A 25,023-nucleotide genomic window follows, 5' to 3' on the forward strand; every position below is an offset into this window, starting at 1 on the left:
AAACACTTAATAAATTTTGATTGATTTGTATACTACTGTGAAATAATCAAATGAAATTTAATAATTTGTTATATGGGAAGTAGCCGTCGTTGTAGCCCGATTTCGCTCTTTTTCACACTGAAATATAGGAATTTTAGGATTATATCCGTATCATAATTTGGCAGAATATGGTAGAATAGATTCTCAGATAAGTGATTTCACCTAAATATCGGCCGGTGCTACACTCCTCGTCACTTTTGACGTTGGTTCCTATAGAACCTTCTTGTAGATTTTAGAAGGAGCGTTTGACAGCAGCCATACTTCTTCAACTAAATAATATACTACATATATGTGTGTAAATATGTAAGCCCATGCTATTTGTTAAATATATTAAATGCAATGTGTTAATATTATATCACAAGAATAAGCTTAACTAATAATTCATAAACCATGCACCTGGAAAATATTTTTGAAAATAAAATTACACACATACATCAACCACCGAAACACACAAAATTCGATGCGGCTAAATAACGTTAAGCCCATTCGGATTAAATCGCGAGTCAATAAAGTCTTTGGGTACCTATAACGAGCAACATCACTAAGAAAATAACGGCATAATTAACTAATTAAAAAAAAAATAAAACAAAACCCGAAAAATTAAGAAAGCAAAGCTCCTAGACAAATCAATGAATTTTAGTTTAAATTTAGAGAAGAAATCAAAGTAAATAAAAAAGAGCCAAGAAGAATTTCAGAAATGAAAAACAATTTGCATACCTCTTATGTTACGCGTAAATATTGGCGTGGTGCCAAATTTAGTTGTCGGTACATCGTAAACAGTCACAAGGCAGCTTGTTTCCACTTCTCCATTGCGATTGGTGGCCACGCATCGGTAAACGCCCGCATCGCCGGCGTCAACGGCTTTGATTTCCAAACAAGACAGCCCATCGTTGAAGGTTTTGTGATATTTGTTGTCGTTCTCTATGAATGTTTTATCCCTATACCAGTCGATTTTCAGTTCAGCACCGGAGACACTGCATGTAAGCTTAATATCGCTTCCCACTGGTGAGTTTCTATTGGTCAGTTTTAGGTCAACATTTGGCGCACGTCTAGCGCTACGAGATTCCCGTTTATCCTTATATTCCGCATTGCGGGAGTTATCTACTCGCGTTTTTGATTGATCAACCTGTTTCATGTCGGCATCAGCCACTTCCTTTCTGAGACGTTTATCTGTTGCTGAGGATATTGCCATATCTGTTACATCTAAGGTCTTCTCGACAGACTCCGGGTGTGTTTTTGCAACCAATTTTTCTTCAGATTTTTTAACTTCATCACTCTTTTCGTTTACTATTTTCGGTTTGTTGATTTTCTGATTAATTTCCTCGGAAGACTTCGTAATTGGTGTTTTAATGTGGTCTTTGTTTTCATCAACTAGCTTGAAATCTTTATTGTTGTTCGCCTTTTCTTTCTCTGATTGTTCTTCTATATTTTTAATTTCTTCAGAAAGTTTATCAGCAGACTCTTTAGAAGGTTCTGATACTTTAGCAAGAACCTTGAGTTCTTTAGAATTTTTATCGTTATCTTTCTTTTCATCATCTGGACTCTTCTTTCTCTTTTGTTTCTTTGGTTTTTCGTCTGATTTGTTATCAATAATCCCTGGTACATCCGACTTCTTCTCTCCCTTCGCCGTCACTTCAACAGTATCTTGTTTTTTCTCGTCTTTTTCTTCAACAGGTACTGAATTTTCAGTATCCACTTTGACTTCTTCATACTTTTTATCGTCAACTCCTTTCTGAAGGACCTGGAGTTCCTTAGACTTTTTGTCGTGATCTTTCTTTTCATCGTCCGAACTTTTCTTTCTCCTTTGTTTCTTGGGTTTTTCATCTGTCTGTTTATTATCCTTCTCAGCGTTTTTTTCTTCAGACTCTGATTTGCCGTCAACAACTTTGAGTTGTTCGGATTTTAGCACTTCCTCCCCCGTCAATTCATTTTTATCTTTTTTATTTATGTCCTTTGTTTTTTCTTCAATTTCTTGACGGTCACTACTAGACACCTCAATTGGTTCGGCAAGTACTGCTTTTTCACTATCAACTTTCAGATCTTCCGATTTGTTATCGTCAAATTTCTTTTCTTCCCCAACGCTTTTGATCCTCTTTGTTTTTTGCTTTTCTTCTCCCTTTTTAGTTTCTTCAGACTCTTGTCTTTTGTCAACAGTTTTGGGGTCCTTAGATTTTTGTTTGATATCTTTTACTTCATCGGCATCTTCCTTTACACTTTTTTCATTTTGTTTGGCTTTAGCATTATTCTCTTCATCTTTTACCTGACTAAGTTCTTCAGCAAGATTTGAAGAAGGCTTTTCTGTAGGTTCTTTTTGTTTATCGTTATCTTTCTTTTCTTCGTCAGCATCAATATCTTTCCTCTCTTTGTCTTTTGGTTTTTCTTCTAAAGGCTTAATTTCCGCCAGAGGCTTCTCTATAGGTGTTTCCTCAGGCTGTGACTTTTTCTCTTTAACCTGGAGCTCTGCAGAAATTTGCTCTTCTCCTTTGTTATTTTCCGCCATTAGTTTCTCATCTAGTTGTTTTAATTCCTCAGAATTCTTTTCAACCGGTTTTTTTCCGGGCTCCAGTTCTTTTTCGGCAATCTTGAGATCCATTGTTTGTTTGTCATCATTCTTATGGTGTTCGTCCACGCTCTTCTTCGTCCTTTCTTTTTTTGATTTTTGTTCTGTTTCTTTAATTTTCTTAGTAGTTTGCTCAAGTTCTTCCGTAGGCTCAAGCTTTGCATCAACAACTTCAAGTTCACCGACATCTTTTTCGTCATTATTTTTCTGTTTGTCTATTTTCTTCGTTTTCTTTTCCTTTTTAATCTTTTCTTCGACATCTTTAACTCCTTCAATAGGTTCTGCAATGCATTCGTCAACTTTGAGTTCTTGATATGCTCTCGAGTCATCTTTTTTCTCTTCATCCACAACTTCCTTCTTCGACTCTTCGTCTTTTGGTTTTTCTTCTACCTGTTTAATTTGATCAAAAGGCTTCTCGGTAGGTCTTACCGTAGTTTCTAACTTATCGTTAGTCACATCGAGATTTCCAGAATTTTTATCATCTCTTTTTTTCTTTCCTTCAACTGGCTTTTCTTCTATTTTTTTAACTTTTTCAGAAAATGTATCAATAGATGTATCTGAAGGTTCTAGTTTCTTGACATCTTTTGACTGTATTTCTTCTAATTCTTTAGCTTCTTCAGAAGCCTTCTTCTGGGGTATTTCTACGGAGTCTGGTTTTTTGACCATAACGTTGGACTTCTCGTCTATCTTCTTCTTTTCTTCAACCATGAGTTTTTCGGGCGACTCTTTCACATCCCTCATCTCTTCGTCTGTGATCTCCCGTTCACTTTCCTTTTTCGGTTTATCTCCACTTTGTTGAGTTTCATGGGAAGACTTCTCCTTCTCTTTCATTTCTTCAGATATTTTGTCTTTTTTCGCACTCTTCGTTTTCTTTTTAATATTTGATTCCTCTTCTTTCTTCAATATCTCTTCAGGCAGCTTTTCAGTTGATTTTTCGAAAGGCTTTATCTTTGTACAGTCCACGATAGCCTCTGTTTTCTCTTCTTTTGATTTTTCTTCATTCTTGTCGGTCATTTCTTGGACTGAATCAATATCCTTGTTTGCACCTTTCAAAGTTTCTTCACCCATTTTTTTGTTTTCATCACTTTCTGTTTCTTCTTTTAAAACACTCGAAGCATTCACATATTGAGCAATTTTTTCACAAACACTGTGGATCTCTTGACAAAGTTGAACAGTATCTTTCAAAATTTTTTGGGAATTAATCACATCTACACACTTATCAATTACGTTGTGCTCGTTTAATGCTAAATCCTTAATCTTTTCAAAATCTTTATTCAGTGTCATATCTTTAACGGTCTGTAGGTCATCACAAAGAATGAAAATGTCCATTAGATTCTTTTGGAGAGTAACAACTTTCTCCTTCGATTTTGAAACAGTGTTCGTTTTCTTTATGTATTCCGCACATGAAACAATGCTTTCAAGAGTTGAGTTTGATGATGACATCTTCGATCGGAAATGATAGTCGTCTATACTATTGGCTTTGATAGATGTACTCTCGACATATTCGACAATCTGGTTAAAGTATTGCAGCAAATCCGGGTTTACCGGGACTTCGGTTTCGGTCTTCGAAGCCTTTGTTGACTCTTCTTTGATTTTGTGTTCAGCTATTATATCGGGTTCTATTTCTGCTGCTGATTTTTGCTCTCCTTTAATTATCAAACCTTCCTTAGTGGAAACTTCAGATCTTTCTATACTTTCTTCTTCTGTTTCTTTGCGAAGCTCAGAGCACGTGTTCAATATTTTCGTAACCAAATCCGATATATTTTGCAAAATGTCTTCAGAATTTATGTGATTTTGACTATTTTCTATGAAATCATATACAGCTAAGGCATTCACTTTAACACCTTCGATTTTACATTTTATATCCTTGACTTTTAAGTCATGTAAATCATCAAATGTTACAAAAATATTCATTAAAACATTTTGTAAAGCTACTATATCCTTTGAAGATTTCTCAACATGCTCAATACTTTTAATCGTTTGTGAAACGTTAACAAAGTTTCCAAGGTTGGGTTTGAGAGATGTCAGTCCCCTGCTAAGTAACGGATGAGTTGCCACTTCAGTTTGTTCTTCTAAACTCTTAACGTTTCGGGTAATATTCTTAAAAAGTTCTTCCAGTTTGGAATATACAATTTTCTTCTCGTCGTCGACAAAAGGTTTCTTATCACCTTCCTCGACCGCAATTTTTTCTTCCAGCTTTATATTTTGAGGTTTATTCGTGGAAACTTCTATTATTGACTTTTCTTCCAATTTTGCTTCTGACTTTTCCTCAGTTTTTTTCTTCTTTACCTCAATTAGTTTATTTTCTAAACTATAATTTTTAGAAAGATCATCATCTTCGGCCTGCTTTTCTTGTGGCTTCTCATCATCCGGTTCTTTTTGGGACACAACTACTGTAGGCAACGACTTGTCCATGTCGGACTCTGTTGCGTGCTTGAGTAGTAATTCAGTAGTATTTTTATTGTCTTTCGGTTCAATTCCCAAAGTCACATCCGCTTCTTTTTCTGCTTCCTCTTCAGGCTTCCTCTCTGTTATTTTTGCTTCCATTGACAGCTTCGTTTCAGGTTGTTCATCTATTGCAATATTTTTATCAATCGTTGCCTCTGTGGATTCTACTCGATCGATCTGTATTTCAGTACCACGTACTGCCTCCAGAATATTTTCTGTCAACTTTTCTTTATTTTGTTGAAGCGCTGTCTCCAGTGCCTTGGCTACTTCTAGGATATTATTAGACAATTTATTTAAATGTTTTAACGCCCCTTCAGATTCAACATATTTTGTTGCATTTTCAATATTATCGTATAATTGCAAGGCGGTCGTTTTCACTGCCTCCAGCTTTGGCTTCAAATCTTTTGTTGCTATTTCGTGAAGATCGTCAAATGTAACGAAGGTGTCCATTAAAGACTTTTGAAGGGTAACAATTCTCTCTGCTGATTTTTCAAGGGACTGTACGGATTTCAAACACTCTGCAACCAAAACAAACGTGCGCAATGTGGGTATAAGTGGGACTATTTTGCTGAAAGATTCCTGCAGTTGTGGTGTAGCAATTATAAATGAAACATTATCAACATTGCTGACAATATTTTCGAAATATTTCTCTAAGTTTTTACTCAGTTCCTCTGAAAGTTCCTCTTGGTCAACAATTTCCATCTGTACTTCCTGTACCTCAGGCACTTCAACTTTGCTTTTCTTAAGGGGATCTTTATTGCTGATAGCAGTGATTTCTTCAGCATCTGGTGCTGGTTTTGTTTCAAGAATAATTTCATTACTATCTTCCTTTTTATTTGCTATGCTTTCTTGCAAAATCTGGTCTTTACTGTCAAGTTCTTTTAAAACTGCTTTCTCAAGATCTAGTTTTGCTTCCTCTAGTTTTTCATGAGGTACTTCTTCAGCAATTTTAGTTTCAATTACATCTCCAATTTTATGCTTTTTGTTCTCCTCCTTTACTATGCCTTGGCAAACATTTAAAAGTAAGTTTATTAAACTAGAAATACTAATTAACACATTCTCAGAGTCCAGTACACCAGTGCTCTTCTCGATCTTTTCATATTCACTAAGTGCCAAGGTTTTAACTTCTTCCATTTTACTTTTTATCTCACCAATTTTATGTTGTTGTAAATCATCAAATGTAATGAAAAGATTCATTAAAACTTTCTGAAGTGTTACCATTTTCTCAGATGACTTCTCCATATTATTTATCTTCTTAACTGCTTCGGAAATTGTTGTAATAGTTTCTAAATCTTTATCGATCAGTGGTATTTTTTTGAGGAAAACGGAATGTGTCTCTTCTTGAAACAGCTGACGAATTATGTAAACATTTTCAACAATATTCGCACAATAGCCTGACAAATTAGGATTAAGGGGTTCTTCAAGTACTGAAACTTTCTGTTCAACCATTACTTGTTGAATTAAATCTTTATTAACTATAGTTTCAGTACCATCTTTAATGGGCTTTTCATCAACAGTCTTATCGTCGACTGGTTTTTTCACAATTTCATCAAAGAATGTAGATGCAGTTTCCGTTAGGTTTTCGAAATCAGATTTTCCTGCTACTTCTGAAGATTCAGTAATTTCGGTCGCTTCAGGTGCCTTAGAAGACACAACTTCAGCTGACTTAGCTGTAGGTGTAGGTTCTTCAGAAACTATTGGTATAGGTGCTTTAGCTACCTCTGCTTCTGGCTTGACGGATTCTGAAGTTTCAGTCATTTCAGTAGCCTTAGGCTCTTTAAAAGAATCATCTTGTTGAGGTGAAGGTTTTTCAGAAATTACTGATAAAGGAGCCTTAGCTTCCATTTCTGCTTCTGGTTTAACAGATTTTACTGCCTCAGTCAGTTCAGTCGGCTCAGGCTCCATAGCAGATGATTCTTGGTTAACGGATTCAGGGGTTTCAATCCTTTTCGTCCCCTTAGACTCCTTAAGACTAGCTTCTTGTTTAGGCATTTCAGCTTCCATAACTGTAAGTGAAGGTTCTTCAGGAGTCTCAGATTTCACTTCAGCTTCTGGTTTAAAAAGTTTTACTGTATCAGTCAATTCAATAGCTTCGGGTCCCTTAGAAGATATCTCTAGCTGAGGCTCTTCCGTTTGCATAACTGTAGTTGTAGGTTTTTCAGAAGTTACTGGTACAGAGGCATTAGCTTGCACTTCTGCTTGCATAACTTTAGGTTGAGGTTCTTCATAAACTACTGGTATAGGAGCCGTAGCTTCCACTTCTACTTCCGGTGTAACAGATTCTGAGGATTCAGTCAGTTTGGACGTCTCTGGTTCCTTAGAAGATACCTCTTGTAGAGGAACGTCAGCCTGCAAAACTGTTGGTATAGGTTCTTCAGAAACTACTGGTTCAGGAGCCTTAGCTTCCATTTCTGCTTCTTGCTTGACAAATTCTTGTGTTTCAGTCGCTTTAGGCTCCTTAGGAGGTACCTCTTGTTGCAGCACTTCAGCTTGGATGACTTCAGGTTGAGGTTCTTCACAAACTACTGGTATAAGAGCCGTAGCTTTCACTTCTACTTCCGGTGTAACAGATTCTGAGGATTCAGTCAGTTTGGACGTCTCTGGTTCCTTAGAAGATACCTCTTGTAGAGGAACGTCAGCCTGCAAAACTGTTGGTATAGGTTCTTCAGAAACTGCTGGTTCAGGAGCCTTAGCTTCCATTTCTGCTTCTGGCTTGACAAATTCTTGGGTTTCAGTCGCTTTAGGCTCCTTAGGAGGTACCTCTTGTTGCAGCACTTCAGCTTGCATAACTTTAGATTGAGGTTCTTCACAAACTACTGATATAGGAGCCGTAGCTTTCACTTCTACTTCCGGTGTAACAGATTCTGAGGTTTCAGTCAGTTTGGACGTTTCTGGTTCCTTAGAAGATACCTCTCGTAGAGGCACGTCAGCCTGCAAAAATGTTGGTATAGTTTCTTCAGAAACTACTGTTTCAGGAGCCTTAGCTTCCATTTCTGCTTCTTGCTTGACAAATTCTTGTGTTTCAGTCGCTTTAGGCTTCTTAGGAGGTACCTCTTGTTGCAGCACTTCAGCTTGGATGACTTCAGGTTGAGGTTCTTCACAAACTACTGGTATAGGAGCCGTAGCTTTCACTTCTACTTCCGGTGTAACAGATTCTGAGGTTTCAGTCAGTTTGGACGTCTCTGGTTCCTTAGAAGGTACCTCTTGTAGAGGCACGTCAGCCTGCAAAACTGTTGATACAGGTTTTTCCGAAACTACTGGTTCCGGAGACTTAGCTTCCATTTCTGCTTCTGGCTTGACAAATTCTTGGGTTTCAGTCACTTTAGGCTCCTTAGGAGGTACCTCTTGTTGCAGCACTTCAGCTTGCATGATTTCAGGTTGAGGTTCATCAGAAACTATTGCTACAGTAGCCTTAGCTTCCACTTCTGCTTCCAATGTAACAGATTTTGCGGTTTCAGTCAGTTCGGTCACCTCTGGCTCCTTAGAAGATAAATTTTGTTCAGGCACTTCAACTTGCACAACTGTAGTGGTAGGCTCTTCAGAAACTACTGGAACAGGTGCCTTAGCTTCCACTTCTGCTTCCGGTGTAACAGATTTTGTGATTTCAGTAATTTCAGTCGCCTCAGACTCCTTTAAAGAGACCTCTTGTAGAGGCACGTCAACTTGCATAACTGTTGATTTAGATTCTTCAGAAAATTCTGATACAGGAGTCTTAGCTTCCACTTCTGCTTCAGGTTCGACAGATTGTGGGGTTTCAGTCTTTTCAGTCGTTTCAGACTCCGTAGAGGATACCTCTCGTTGAGGTACTTCAGCTTGCACAACTGTAGTGGTAGATTCTTCAGAAACTACTGATACAGGTGCCTTAGCTTCCACTTCTGCTTCCGGTGTAACAGATTTTGTGATTTCAGTAATTTCAGCCGCCTCAGACTCCTTTAAAAAGACCTCTTGTAGAGGCACTTCAACTTGAATAACTGTTGGCTTAGATTCTTCAGAAATTTCTGATACAGGAGCCTTAGCTTCCACTTCTGCTTCAGGTTCGACAGATTGTGGAGCTTGTTCAACTACTTCTTCTAGTTTAACAGATGCGGAGGTTTCATTCAGTTTCATCGCTTTAGGCTCCTGAGAAGATACCTCAGCTTCAATAACTGTCAGTGCAAGTTCTTCTGGAGCTAGTGGTACAGGAGCCACTTCTGCTTTTTGTTTAATAGATTTTGCAGTTTCAGTCAGTTTAGTCGCCTCAGACTCCTTAGAAGCTATCTCTTGCTGAGGCTCCTCAGCTTTCACAATTGTATATATAGACTTTTCAGGAGTAATTAGTGCAGGAGCATTTGTTTCCACTTCTATTTCTGGTTTAATAGACTCTGCAGTTCCAGTTAATTCGGTCACCTCAGGCTCTTTAGAAGCTATCTCTGTTTGTGGTGCTTCAGCCTCTAAAACTATGGATCTCACAAGTTCAGAGGCTTCGGAAGAGTCTGTAACTAATGCTACGATTTCAGATTCGATTACACAGGGCTCTTGCATTATTTTCTCATTATCATCTGGGGAAACCTCCTGTACTTCAACATCTTCGATTTTTGAAACAGGGCTCCCTGCTTCCTTTTGTTTTGACGGAAGATAATCTGCTGATTGTAACTTAATGCATAGTTCAAGCAGATTATTTGTTAATAAATAAGTGTCCAAAAGAATTTTAGGCAATTGTGCAGCTTCTTCCTTATTATTTATATAATCAACCCCGTTTAATGCAATATTTTTGGCTTTCTCAATATTAAAGTGCTCATCTCCACTTTTTACTTTATGGAGTTCATCTAAGAATGCAACGGTGTCTATTAGAGATTTTTTTAATGTATCAAGTTTCCTTCCGAATTTACTTTTAGATTTCAATTTCATGATTTCTTCAATAGTGATGGTTATACTTTCTATGTACGGATTTAGTGCGCTTACTTTATTTCGTAACTCGAGATTCTCAATTTTAGTAATATTCTCACATATATGTTTTTTATTATCTTTTATGTTTGCATAATATTCTTCAGTCAATTTTCGCGTGGCTTCAGGATTATTAGCAAGCAATTTATCAATGATCTCTTCTAACTGTTTTTCGATTTCGTTCGACGAAAGCGGACCGCCCTCATAAGTGTGGACAATGTGCTCCCTCATTTTAAATATAAGTTTTGAAAAACGTTCATCAGTTGGGTTTTGTAGTGCCTCTTTAATTTCATCTTCGGTGTCTTTCCATTTTTCATTTTCGCCAAGAACCGCTAGGACATTTTTAATTTCTTGTACTACAGAATCTTCGTCACGCTTTGGTTCATCTTCTTTTCTTAAGTCTGCAAGAGTACAAGTGGCCGATTCTTGAGATATGTGTTTTAACCCTTCCAACAATAAAACAAACAACTCTTTCTTCATCTCAAGCTCCTGCAGAATCTCTACAGCATCAGTAATGAGGCCTTCGTCTATAGCTTTGCATAGACGATCTAAGCCTTCTCTTTGTTCTAATAGTGGTGGATTTTGTGTTTTGGTGAATACAGATTCAAATGAGTTTCGGAAATCGAATATAGCCGATTTAAGATTTTGATAAGATCGCGAGCCAGTATCCATATTTGGTGCATTTTGCTTCTTAATAACAGCAACTTCAGAAGAAATTCGCTGGAGCGCACTAGAAGTCGCACATAACTCTTTGTCATTAGGAAATACTTGTGCTATGAAAGATATAATACTACCGATATATGGTAGAGTAGCCTCAGTAATGTCAGAAATCATTGCGCTTCGGAGTCCTTGATGCCCGTTTAATATTTCTAGCAAGACTTTATTGGAATTCTGTATGACTTGACGCATCTCCATGCTCTTCGTAATATCATCTATAGGTGATTTCTTAATAAACGCAATCAAATCTTTCAACTTGAATAGTGGAAGGAAAAGGTGGTCTTCGATTGCACTTGACGGATGTGTTTGTATCAAATTCTTCATCTCACTTAAAGTTATTTCAACAGACCTGAAAACTTCTGTTGTAGCTTTGCTCAACTGTTGTGTATTCAAATTCCTTGTGAGCTCAATTGTGACATCAATGAGTTCCTCAGTTTTTTGTAAGTATGGTTCAGTTGGTAGAGAAGGTTTCTCTGAATCTAATTGTTCGTTCTTCTTAGTGATAGTTGCTGTAGCAGTTTCAGTTTCTTGTGGTGCTTGCTCCGAACTAATAACTGCCGATTCAGAGCTTTGGGTCGATTCTTTGGGTATAATTTTCTCTTCAGCTTCTATTACTACGGTTTGAGTCTGTTCTGCGATTACTGCTTCTTGTTGCTTATACTTCTTGCTTTCCAAACCATCAATAACGGCCTCTTTCATCTCGTCGTCAATAACCTCTGTAGATTCCTTTACCTCGCTTTGTAAAGAAACAGTTTCATTATTTATAACAACCAGTTTAGCTTGTAAGTTTTTCAAGTGAAGTCGAAGGGTATCGACCAATGCACCCTCTTCTGCTGACGGATTTTTGGAATGCATTTTTGGAAGAATTTCAGTTTCCATGCGGACTAATGCATCACGCACTTTTTGAATGTCCAAACTATTTTCTGCGGACAGTCTCACGAATACAGGATTTTTAGATTTTAATCCTACGTCAACGCTTGCTATAAAAGCCTTTCCCGAAGTTAAGCTCAAAGTAAGTGCTTCTAAAAAGGCTTGCTTTCCTTTATCGCTTTTTTCTGCATTAATTTCGTTGACTACGGAGTTTAGTTGCGGCATAAGAGAGTCGAGTTCCTGAATGAGTTCTATTACTCTCAATGTGTTTTCGCTCGTACTGATAAATTCCGTGATAGAAATAACAGAATTTTGCAGTTTAAGAATACTTTTACATTCGTCAAGCTCTATTTTTTCATTAATCTGATCAACTGCTCTAAAGACTGCCATCAAATGTGATTGTAAATTAGCCACAACCATTGTAGACTTCTCGACCTCTATCAACTGGAGTTTATTAATAGCCTTGGTGCTATTTAAAACCAGCTCGAGAGGTTCGATTAGCTTACGCAGTTCTACTAAACTTTCTGATTTGTTACATATTGAGCTAAACTCCAAAATGGCAGACTCCATTTTGGTACACATCTCTTGAGCCAGTTGAATTTCTAAGATTGGCATTGTTTGTAACAAATCGGCAAAAGCTGTTTCAATATGTTCTAGCGATTGTTCCACTCCGGCTTCATAGGTATGGACAAGACAGTCTTTTAATTTAAACATCACTTTGGCGACCTTTGCTTGACTCTCCGCCATATGTTGCTGCTCGGATGCTGTAGAGAGCTCGTTTTGCATGCTTTCTAGTTCATTTCCGAGTTCCATTATCACAGCGAATACTTCGCGCAGTTCTGGAACATTGACTTGTTTCATATCAGTTGCACAAGCTTCGAGTTGCTTAATGCTATTTGAAATGCTTTCTTTAACATCGAGAAACTTCACGTTTTCTTGTGCAACTACAGCTGGCAGCTCAAGTTTCGCTTCTGCAGATTGTGGCTCAATGCAAGACTTTAGTGCGGAGATGTCAGCTTGTGTGGACATATCCACAACGTTCTCCACTCCACTCATGTCGACCTGCTCACAATATTGCAAAAGATGGTATACGACGTCGATCTTTTCTCTCACTACTTTTAAAGGCACGCATTCTTCTAGCGTTGATAGTGGTGTTTCCTCTTGAATTTGTAGTAAAGCTTCTCTTATATCCAAAACAGGTTTTGCGAATCTTTTCAACATTTCGACGTTTTCCTGTTTAGAAATGCTATCCGCTTGAGACAAGTGCACCTGCTCCACATTGAATAATGACAGATTTTGCAACTCTTGTATGGGCTGGATAAACTGTTTAAGTTGTACGAGTGACTCGTCCTCTGCTAAAGACTGCAGTGTCTCCAGTGCATGACTCTCTTTGATGGATAAGACAAACGGTTGAATATCCTGCAAGACTTGAGCGCTGGTTAATGGCATGCTTATTGTTGGCAAACTTAAAACTTGCTCTAGCTCCTCATTTTGGAAAATTTTAATGCATTCACGAACATCGTGCAGAGGTTGCGCCAAAGTTTTTAGTTCGGATATTTCAGTTTCGCTCAAATCTTGCAGATAACTCTGAGCAATACATTCTTCGACTTGCACTACACATGCTTCCAAATTACACACAGCATCTGCAAACGTTTTGCAATCACTAGCTTCGGAGAAGGATAGGAGAGGTGGCTCAATGACAGAAGGGTGACCAACATCAGCAAAACATTCATGAATTTTTTCCAATTTCAATAAACTTGCCTTAACCTGTTCTGTAGATTCCAGTTCTTGGAAGTCAACCTGAACCTCGGAGCCATATTTTAACACTGAGACGATATTACTTTTGAGTTGTGACAACAAGACATCGACCTTACCTACATCAGCTGACGATGATGGAATATGCTCATCGTGAGAGCGCAACGGAGAGCCAAGTAATGACTCGATTGCCGAAACGTCTTCCAAAGTGGAAACATCCTCATCCGCGGGTAATGAACTTTCGCGTTGCTGCAATTCAGCATATAGCTTTTCTTCCTCAGAAAGTGTTTTCGATATAAGAGACGTTTCGGATAATATCTTTTGTTTATCATCGCCATGAATATCCTGCGAAACAATAGGTAAAGTCTTGAGTTTAGCGAAACTGTCTTGAAGAGATTTCAGATGCACTCCGAGGACGTCGACTAGCGCGCTATCCTCCGGGGTTGGAATTTGTAACTCCATCTTTGGTATTATTTCGTTTTCTATACGCAAAAGAGCTGCTTCTACACTGCGTATGTCTATTTCATTGTCCTCCGCTAATTTATAATAGAGTGGATTATTGGCATTTAAGCCTTCCTCAATGCTTTGTAGAAAGGCTTTCCCTGATGAAACGCGTTGAGTGAGTGCTTCAAGTAGCTCTTGTTTGTTTTTCAGCTCTTTAGCTAATGCAATACTGTCGTAAATAGAACTAAGATTCGGCGTCAAACTGTCGATTTCCTGAAGGAGCTCAATTGTGCGAAGTTGTTCACTGGCGTCCACTATGAATTCATGTGTGGCAAGCACAGCGTCTTGTGCCCTTAAAGCAGCTTCACGCTCTTGCCCGCTTAATGAGTCACCGACTTCGTTTAGCACTCTAAATGCTGACATTAAATGCGTTTGAAGATTGGCCACAATCAATGAGGATTTCTCGATATCAATAGATTTCAACTCACTTATTGATTTTACAGTCTTCAAAATATTATTTATAGGGTCCACTAACTTTTGTAAATCAGTTGGAGCATCTGGGCGTAAGCATGTGGTTTTAAATGCGCACAGGGATGTATCAATTTTTGTAAACATCTCTTGTGCCAGATGTATTTCCAAAGTCGGCAGTGCTTGTAAGATATCTTCGAACGTTTTTTCAATCTCGTCCAAAGACTTTCCTACATCCGTTTCATAGGTATGCACTAGGCATTCCTTTAGTTTAAACATAGTTTTAGCCACTCTTTGATTGACTTTAACGGTATTTTGCTGTGTTGTTGGTTTGGACAACTCATTTTGCATATTTTCCAATTCATTTTTAAGTTCCTTCATAACTTCACCAATATCTTGCAATTCGGGCTCTTTATTTGTGTCAGTCGAAGTCAAGCAAACTTGGATCTGTTTGATGCCACCCGCAATACATTCCTTGACGTCCAGATACTTTACACTTTCTTCTGCAACTTTCGCTGCTTGTTCCAATCCGATCTCAACAGACTTCAGCTCTGCACAAGACTTCAATGCGGAGACGTCGGCCTGTGTGGACATATCAGTTATATTTTCCAATGCATTAAGACTAGCACGTTCACAGTATTCTAGGAGGTTATATATGGCATCGGCTTTTTGTCTAACCACATCCAATGCTGGACATTCTTCGATTGGGGATTGTGGGGTTTCAGCTTGTACATGCAGTAAGGCTTCCCTGATATCCAAAATAGGCTTGGCGCACTTCTCCAGTACTGCAATACTCACCTCAGATGGGAAATCTTCAATTTGAGACAAATGCACTTGATGAATTGTCGAAAGCACTGCATTTTCCAATTCTTGTATGGGTTGTATAAACTGTTGCAACTGTGCTAAAGACTCATCTGCAGCCAATGACTGTAGAGTCTCAAGTGCATTACTCTCTTTTATAGAAAGCACAAAGGGACATATGTCTTGTAAAACCTGAGCACTTGTCATCGATAAGCTCGCTGTTGGCAAACTAATCACTTGCTCCAATTCTTCATTATGAAATACTTTTATACACTCTTTAAGATCTTGTAAGGGTAGAGCCAATGTTTTCAAATCAGAGACAGAGTTTTCACTAAGCTCTTGCAAATCATGTTGGGCAAGACACTCCTCGACTTGCACCACACATGTTTCCAAATGGCACACAGCTTCGGCGAAAGTTTTACGATTACTAATGTCAGCGTGTGTGTGCAAAGTTTCCACAATGATGGGTTGATGTACGTCTGCAATACATTCATTGACGTCTTCTAATTTTGACAAACATGCTTTAACCTTTTGCGCAGATTCTAGTTGCAAGGAGGCAACGTCTACTTCGGCGCAGTGCGCTAATACTGATGCAATGCTATTTTTGAGTTGAGACAATAATGTGTTCACTTTGCCCTTATTCGCCTCGAACGCTTTAAGGTGATCGGTTCCCTCTCCCGCGGCAGAGTCCTGACTGTCTGCTGGCAAAGATTCAGCGGCAGATTTCATAGCGGATATGTCTTCTAGCGTCGAGCCTTCATCCTCAATCTTTGCTACTGGTTCAACTTTTGGTGGAACCGTTATTTTTTCTTTGTCTACTTCGGTTTTTGTGTCTATTTTAGGTTTCTTTGCAGCATTATTATCAACATCTGGTTCTGCTTTCTTCTTCTCACCGACTGCTGATTGGGTGACTGCAGTTATTGCTCGTGGTAAATTAGTAATAGACTGAAGAACAGGCACCATTTCAATCACGGACTGTACAATTGGCAGTGCTTTTAATTTAATGTGGTGCTCATTTAGGTCTGGTATATTCTCAACGACGTCTTTTATTTCTTGCAAAACTGCGCTCAGACTTTCACTTTGTGGTACCGATTGGATTTTTGGTACTTTCTCTGGTGTAAGTGAATTGCGTAATACCTCAGCAACCGTCTGCAGCGGTTTAGCAATATCAGTCAGAACTTTTGTGGCAGCTTCATTTTCTTCCCTTGTGCTCTGTGACTCCTTCAATACCTCCACATCTGCCACTAAGCCAGTGAGGCTTTGATCTAATTGAGATAAAACCTTTTGGGTTTGAGTGTCTAAGCCCGGTGTCGCTTCGATCTCTGTAAGTGTGTGTAGAAGCTCTTGTATGTTTTGTCCTGCTTCGTCTTGAGCTATTTTCATTTCCATTGCTTCACGCATGTAGATGAAAGATTTTTCTTGCTCAGCTGCAAGTTTCTCGTCAAGCTCTACTTCGTGTTGTAGCATTTTGAACTCGTGTTCTTCAATATCAATTTCCACATTTCTAATTAATTGCTGCATTTTCTCCAGGACATCTACATTTTTAACATTCTGCTTCGTCCCTGACATATGCATAATCTCCTTACCCAAATTCACACGATCACTTAAACTGTGCAAAGGATCAATAAAGTCAGTTAACGAGCCCGAAATTGATTTGCTTTCAATTTGACGTATGCAGTAATTAAGCTCGTCAATTGGACGCTTCAAGTTTTCTAAGAGAGTCACATGGTATTTGGTAATATTATCGTCGAGTACATTGCCAATTAACGAAGACATTTCTTCCTTCAAACTAAACAAGCCCTTTTGTACATTAGGGGACAAACGTGCTGAAAGTCTCTCGATATTCGTCTCAAAGTGCAGTACCGACTGCGCAATAGTTTGAAGGAGCTTTTGAGTGTCCGCTGAGTCGAGCGCTGCTTCTTCATTGAAATGACCACGTTCCACATCCTGAGTAAGCTGTGCTAACCCATTTTGTATTTCCTGCAGTGGCGGTACCATTGATTCCACAGTGCTAACAGTCAACATACCGGCTTGCACATTGTCAGACGACTGACTTAGTATAACCTCCAACCCCTTATTGAGTTCGAATAGAGGCGGAGTCACAATATCCAATATAGCATTATTAACCTTTTGTTCTGTAGACTGTGTAGCGGACAGTTCAGTCTTTCGTTCTATTGTCTCCAATACCGATTGTAGTTCCTTGATTGGTTCTACGATATTTTCCAATACCTTTTTGTGCACCTTTCTGTAAATTTGTTCCTCGTTCTCTTCAAGACTCAACTCATTCTCCACTTTTTCTAAAGCGGCTTGTAAATTTACAACGGGTAGACAAATGAGCTTCAATGCATCAGCCTCGTTGGGCAATTTGGCGTCCGAAATAGTCGCAAAAGAGACTGGTTCAACTGCTGGCATAGCTTGTAATTTGGCCACCGTTTCTGAAAGGTGCTTAGCTGCCTCCAATTCCTGCGCTTCTTGTAGTAGAGCTTGTGACTTAATAGTGCCTTGTGTTATTTCGAGACCCTGTTTAATGTCATCTGCCGTTAAATCAATATGTGCACGTAAACTAGTTGATTCGAAGCACTTGGCTATGTTCTGCACTTCCCCCAAAGCCTTAATTAGCTGATCGCCTACGCTGTCTATGATGCAGACGCTGGTGCGTTGTATAAGTGTGACACCAGTTTCATCAATTTCGACGCACTTCTCAATTACTTGAAGACTTCTATGCAGCTTTCGTATATCCTCTTCCATCGTTTGAAAGAGCGCATCAAGTGCGGTTTCTCCGGAATATACTCTTAATTTGCTTTGAACTTGTTTTATTGGATCAACAATATTGCGAATAATAGCGATACTCTGCTCAGCAGAAGCTGGAGTCATCATCATGGTCGCCTGCTCGACGACTTCATTCTCAACCACGGTCAAGTGATGCTCAATCGTTTTCAAAAGTTTGGCCAGTGGCAAAAGAGCACGTAAATTTTGTTCAATCTCCTCTGCACTGGAAATGACTTTTACTGGTTTTAGAGTGATCAAACCATCGCCAACTGCCCCGGAGATGTCTTGCATTTTTGCATCATCTTCATTTGTTTTTGATGAATCACTGTCAGTTTGTTTCTTGCCCTTTTTACGTTTTGGTGGTTGTATATTTTCCTCGGCCTGCGCGGCATCAGGTCCCACAGCGGAATCGACGCGTGATGACATTTGTGTGGCGCTAGCAAACGTTTGCAAATCAGAAGTGTCTTCATCGCCAGCTTGGCTATCAGATGCTTTGGACAAACTGTAAAATTCTTCTGTGGTTTCTGTGGGTCGTGATTTCTTACGTTTACGTATTGGTGCAGTCAGAGAGAGTTCTTCCTCCATTTTCTCGAAACTGCGTTGGGTATATTTTTCAGCCTCACGATCGACTTCATCCTCATGTCCGGAAGATCCATGCACTGTTATCTCCGTTATGGAAATATCATCCAAACCTGCCTCGGTGCGCATATCCTCCTCATGGGAAAAGTATTCTGGTGAAATATCAATGACCACAGCCTCCATTAGAAGTTTACCCGACTGCGAAGTCTCTTTGACAAAACGCAACGGTGGCAATTCCACTACATTGTGTTCGGTAACATGCTCTGAGATTTGATCGGCATACATTTCAACAATCTTTAATGCTTCCTCTTCAGTTAAATCGGGTGTCTCATACAGAGACACCGAAACCTCTTTACCATCAAATGAAAAAGATACCTCACCCTTTGAGTCAATTGTTATGTCACCAACAGGAGTTTCATACAGTTGAGACGTGTGCTCTTCTTGTATAGTGGATAAGGAGAAGTTACGCTGCAACTCGTTTTCTTGAGCTTTCTCTTCCTTTTGAGTTTTATAGGCCTCCTCGAAGCCAAGCAATGATGCTGAACTTGCCACAATACCCATACAGTTTCTTGCCTCACAGGTGTACGTTCCTAAACAACAAGTTCCGTCTTGTCCAGATATAATACGATGTATATCTCCAGGTTTTAGCTCAACACCATCCTTGTACCACTTTAGCACTGGTTGTGGCACTCCAATTACTTTGCACTCCAAATTGACAGCGCCTTCCTCCGTGAGCACTGCTCTAAGGCATTCCAGAAAACGTGGTTTCTTGTAATGACGCGGTATCTGTAGTTTTAAGTAACTAGATGTTAAACTAGTGCCAAAGTCATTCACTGCAACACACTTCCATTCCGCTTGATCGACAAATTCTACAGATCTTATGTCTAAGTGCCAATTTTCGTGTTCACCACGATAATGATTATACCGTTCGCTATTCTCGATCGGCAGTTCATCACGGAACCAAGATAGTACTGGATCTGGTGTAGCCTTAACATTTACTGTAAACTGGAAACTTTCATTGATCTTAGCTTCTTGGCTCTTCAGGCCAACAACAAATTTCGGTGGCTGATTTTGGTTTGCAAACAACAGCCGTTCCTCGTCGTTAAGTTGGTTTTGTATATCCTCAACGGTGAGTACAGCAACACTGCTGCTCTCACCCATACAGTTTTTAGCCACACAGCAGTAAGTACCGAGCGAGTTGGTACCAGTTAGTTGATAAACGTCACCGGGCTTCAGTTCCTGACCATCCTTAAACCATTTGAGTATGGGCGTGGGGAAGCCCACTACTTTGCATTCGAATGAAACCAGGCCTTCTTCGGTAAGTACAGCACGCAAACTCTCCATGAAACGTGGTTTCCGATAATTTTTCGGAACTATTCACATAAAAATAAAAATATATATATTTTATTTTATGACTTATTAGCACACTTATACTCACTGTCCATTGTGACGTTACATGTTGAAATGCCCATACAACCTTCATAGCTTGTGACTACACATTTCCATTCACCTTCGTCACAACTCTCAGAGGGTTTGATTTCGATCATATAGACTCCTAATCCGTCTTCGATTAATTTGTATCTTTCGCCAGACTCGATACGACCATTCTTGTTATACCATACCACTGTTTTGGGCCACGGTGGCACCACAACTGGAAAGTTTAACAATACAGTTAAAAATAGTGCAATATATGATCTTTACTGTAGAAGTAGTAGTAAACTTTCCGAAACTCAGCACTTATAAATAGCCCTGCTCCAACGGAGTAATTGATAATGCGATAAACGTAAAGTTATTTGCAGAATCTTACGAATCATCTCAAAAATTGGACTTTTCATAGTTCAGCGCCTTATTTCAAAAGTTATATCTCACAAGCCGTTGGACAAAACGCAACTTCTACATGAAATATAAAATTAAAATGAAATCTCCCCACTGGAATATGGAAGGTATGTAAAAGGGAGCAATCGTAACAACCGATGTTGTCACTAATAAAACTATGAACTAAAGTCACAGAGAAGCATTTCTTTCAGCTTAGGTGAGATTTAAGGTTAAAAAAGTAGTCGGCAATTGCACTAATTTGCACCTCAGGAATGTATTTGATTCTGCCGAATTCAAATTTATAGCGGGATCTCCAGGTGGGGACAGGTTATGTGAAAATTGAACCAGATGAATTGCATTTGATAAAGCAATTGTAATTTTTATAACTGTAGTCAAGTTTAAAAAATTTAAAAAAGTTATCAGTATAATCACGTACCAAGTGCAAAAGAATTGATAGAACATATTTAGAAGTTAGGAGAACGTAATGTGGAAGAATTTTTTTATACTGAGATATTTACTAAAAAGGGTTAACAATTTGACCTAAATTTGAGCGCGATACCCAAGCAATCCAATAACTCAGAGTTATATAGTTTATTCCTTAAAAGAATTCATAAATAATATTATCCAAGCGGTTCTCCGAGAAGCTAATGGTATTAACTACCTCACTCAATTTCATTTTAAGGTTTATGACGAAATTCACACACTGTAACCTTTTTCCTTTATAAACAGAAATGAAAATGACTTAACCAAAGCTTTCGTTACAATACAAACAATTAGGTAGGTAACAGGGAGGTGGGGTTGATGTCTGACGACGCGCCTAGGTCCTTATATGGCTCATTATGAAACCATGGGGACTAAAATATTTTCACTCTGGAAGGAAAGGCAATATTGAGATCAAATTTAAGTTCAATTCTATAGGATTACGAAAATCCTTGGTATTTGTCGAAACGGGAACTTACTATGCCAAATTCTCGGTCCCTTCTATGCTTTATTTGTCTAACAACTAAATTTACAGCGACTTATAACTTTTGAAAAATAGTCAGGTTCTAGTGTACGTCAATGATATTGATATGAATGGCCTCAACAACCGCGCCGCTATATCTGCTTTCTCCTGACTGGAAAAGAAAGCGAAGGGTATGGGTCTGATTGTGTGCAAAACGAAATATCTCCTGTCATCAAACAAACAGTCATCGCATTCACAACATGACTCGCACGTCACTATTGACATTGAACAATATCAACCTTGAAATCCAAACAGAATCACTCTTGGTAACAGGTGCTACTTTAGACTGAGTAGGCATTTGGAAAGTAAAGTCCTCTCCCGACGAACAATGACCAAATCCTTAAAGTCTCCCATTAGAGCTGAAATCCGGATACTGGTCTGTCGTCCGTCCAATCGAAGAAACTTGAGTATTTAGATATCATGATGAAATTTTCGGAAGAGAAATACGGCTATTCTTGGCTCCATAAGAAGGTTAAGTTCGAAGATGGGAAATCGGCCCACTGCCGTTGGAGAGACAAAATTTGGAAAACCGAAATCTGAATTGGCGGCAAAAAAAAAAGAAACGTTTTTTTGGAATCTGGCCCTAACCTACTAAGTTTGTGTAATATATTTCATTAGCTAAATAAACAAACTCTACAGAGTCGTTTAGCTTCGGCATTTCCATAACAGTTCAAAAATGGAAGAATTCAAAAAAATATTCCCTTCAATACAAAGGTTATTTTGAAAATCACTAAAAGGGTTAACATAGTAACTTGAAAAAACGTCCGACTAAATTTTTGGAAGAAATGGCAGAAGGAAGTTTTATCCAGGTTTTTTTTAAATTTGAAAATCATGTCCACATTTTAAAAACCATATGAACTACTTGACATTTATTAGGTACATCTTAACACCCTGATGACATATTCGGAAATATAGTGAAATCGATTCACAAAAATATATATTTCCAGTATAACGCTATTTTGAATTCCATCTGATGCCTTCTCTGTAATATCATACATGGAACCAATGATGATAGCGGAACAAAACTTTACAAAAATACGGTATTTGAAAAATATTTAAATGACGGATAAAGAAATCTCGATTATCACTTTATCATGCGAGAGTATAAAATGTTCGGTAAAATATGTTCTGTAATTTTCATTGCGATAACTCAAATATTGGGCGATATATATATAGCATAAAGTCACAGGGGACTTTGAAAATCTTTATATTAGATATATGGAGGCTCAGTGAAGTCATAGACCGATTCAACCCAGTTTTGATACACAGAATTACTATTATCAGGAAAGGATTATGTCTGAATTTCAATTATAAATCTCACACATTGACCGGTATTGCGGGTCAAAAGTCAACTATTGATACTGGGGTCCACATATTCGGTACCTAGGGACTTGAGCAGTTTTGGTTGGATTTGGGCAATTATTGGTCTTAAAGTGGCATACATTAAACGAATTATTATTGCATAGTTTTATCCGGTTATACATACGAGTATTAGTTACTTCTTTATTTACTGGAAAGTGAAAGAACCAAATGGAGTTTTAAATTGTGTCATATGGAAAGTAGGCGTGGTTTTAGTGATTTCACCAAAAAGTGGGCGGTGCCATGCCCCTCGTCGAAGTTTTGTAAATTTTGTTGTATGGAGAATGAGCGGAGTTATTACCCAATTTCATCTAATTTCATACTGTCGGTAGCAGTTCTTATAATATTTGACCCGGGTAAATTTTCTTAAAATATAAAAAAATATTATATATATACATATATAATATTTATTTGATTTTTCCAAATTAAAAGCACGAAAATACTTAAATAATTAATTATTTTGCACTACTTTTTATAATAGTTTTTTTAATATTCATGACCCCTATTACGATTTCCAACCTAACTGGGTTTGGGAAAAGTTTTGAAATTCAATATCAACTGAACCAGTCAAAAAAAAATCGATTCTAGTGTTGTTATTTTTAGTATAACGGCTTTTAACTCCGCGTTAGTGGAGTTGACTAGAGTATAAAAAATTTCAACTACTGCGAAGAAGTTGCTGCGTTTATTAAAAAATGTTTAAACCAGTTATTTTGTATAACTTCACTGAAAGGCACAAAAATTTGTTGAGCTTCTGGAGCAAAATCCCAAAGCTGATCGAGGCAAATATAACATTAGCGGACTGTTGGAAATGTTTCGAACATAAGGAGTTGCTACAATTTACAATCTCTAAGAATATACTTTTTGGGTAAAATTAAATTTTTGAAACGTTTTTCTCCTCTTCAGTCACGATGTTCATAATATTTAAAACGTTTTTAACAACCATAGGTACCGTAGCGCCAGCCCAAAGTTAAAATTATTAAAAAAGGATTCTTGATAACTACCAACAGCAAGGAAACGGAGAGTTTGGAGTAATGTTTCTTTAAATGAAAAAAAAACGAATAAATCTGAAACAAACCTGAAAGCCATTTAGTGGTCAGCAATACTTTAGCTTACTTGATTTTAGGCAATTCAAATGGATTTATCTGACAGGCTTTTTCTTATGCGCAGAAAATCAGTTTCAGCCCCAACAGTTTAGTCATCGTGATACAAATCAAAACTTATGTCCATTTTAATAATTATTCAGCTTCTCGAGAACAATAACAAAATTGAACTCTTTTTATTTCTCGTTTAAAACCTTTCAGCTATTTTATTAACTGTCGAATCTTAATTTTTTAGGTTAGTCGTAGACTTCGACTGAAAATTGTTGAAATTCTTAATACCACAAAAGAGTTGAATTGATCTGAAGTTGAATTGCTTCAATACCTAAACTTTGGAATACAATTTTTTTTTTTATAAAAAGGTCTTAAACATAATAACAAATTATAAATTTTGTTGTTAAGGCAAAATAAGCTTAGAAGTGGCGCAGAATTTCGCATTTGCCTAGGGCGGTAAATTGCCTCGGCCGTCACTTATAATAATAAGGTTCGTTTGTAGACGAATTTGCATATAACAAAATCTAAAAGTGTTTGCATATAAAATGATGAGTAGCTCGGTCTGAAATCGTCCGTGTTAGCAACACTTTTGCGATCTCAAGAGTGTATTTGCTCCCGCACACCAAAATACCCACTTACAGTCTGATATTTATATGTATGTCTCGTAAATAGGTGTTTATTTATCTTAATTTGATTTCCTCGCCTTGTTCGTTTGATATGCGTTTGTTTTGATCGCGGCATTCGGTTTTGCAACACATGTAATTTGCACAGACACACAAGAGCAGCGATCGGCACGATCGACACGCAAAGTGGCTGACCTACCGCAACACACCGAAGAATCCAAGCATTTAATCGAGTTCAAGTTTGAACATTTCAATGTTTCCGCGAAGGCGCGAGGGGTTGCTTGCTTTGTGCAGACCACAATACTCTTACATAGTTTATGTGCATATGTATGTATACAAATTCTCTTCAATCGTATTTAAAAGTAGAAACGTCAGCGCTATTATAGCCATCTGTTAGTGTGGATGCCAGCGGTGACTGCGCCGTTCGCGCTTGACCGCTTAACAGCATGTCTCGTGTGCGAATGGTGCAATGGTGACGCAATTTACAGAAAAAGTCTTTCTGTTTTTGTCCACCTCGTTAGTGTTTGTTATACTTATGTTCGATTGTGATATTTGGCAAGTTGCCCAAACACCGCCGACAGCACCGCGTGCCCGGCTATCACCAGTGTTACTACTACTACTACTAAATCACACCTACCTTGGCATCCCAGAATTATTGGCTCCCCGATGCGAACACTCATGTCGCGCAACTCATTCGTAAATATCGGCGGAGGTGTATTGTTGGGGATGCTATGATCAGATGAGATGTCGAGCAGGTAA

At 38.3% G+C, this 25,023-nt stretch overlaps 1 protein-coding gene across 1 annotated transcript in view; it reads right to left on the reverse strand.

Annotated features, from left to right (window-relative positions):
• Positions 1-25,023, reverse strand: part of LOC126755597 (titin) — a 98,544-nt gene that overhangs the window by 47,808 nt on the left and 25,713 nt on the right. The window contains 4 exon segments of the mRNA XM_050468289.1: positions 757-7,803; positions 8,095-19,746; positions 19,812-20,024; positions 24,902-24,993. Coding sequence (XP_050324246.1) covers positions 757-7,803; positions 8,095-19,746; positions 19,812-20,024; positions 24,902-24,993 — 19,004 coding nt within the window.

This window comes from Bactrocera neohumeralis, chromosome 4, assembly GCF_024586455.1.
Source record: "Bactrocera neohumeralis isolate Rockhampton chromosome 4, APGP_CSIRO_Bneo_wtdbg2-racon-allhic-juicebox.fasta_v2, whole genome shotgun sequence".
NCBI classification, from domain to species: Eukaryota; Metazoa; Arthropoda; class Insecta; order Diptera; family Tephritidae; genus Bactrocera; species Bactrocera neohumeralis.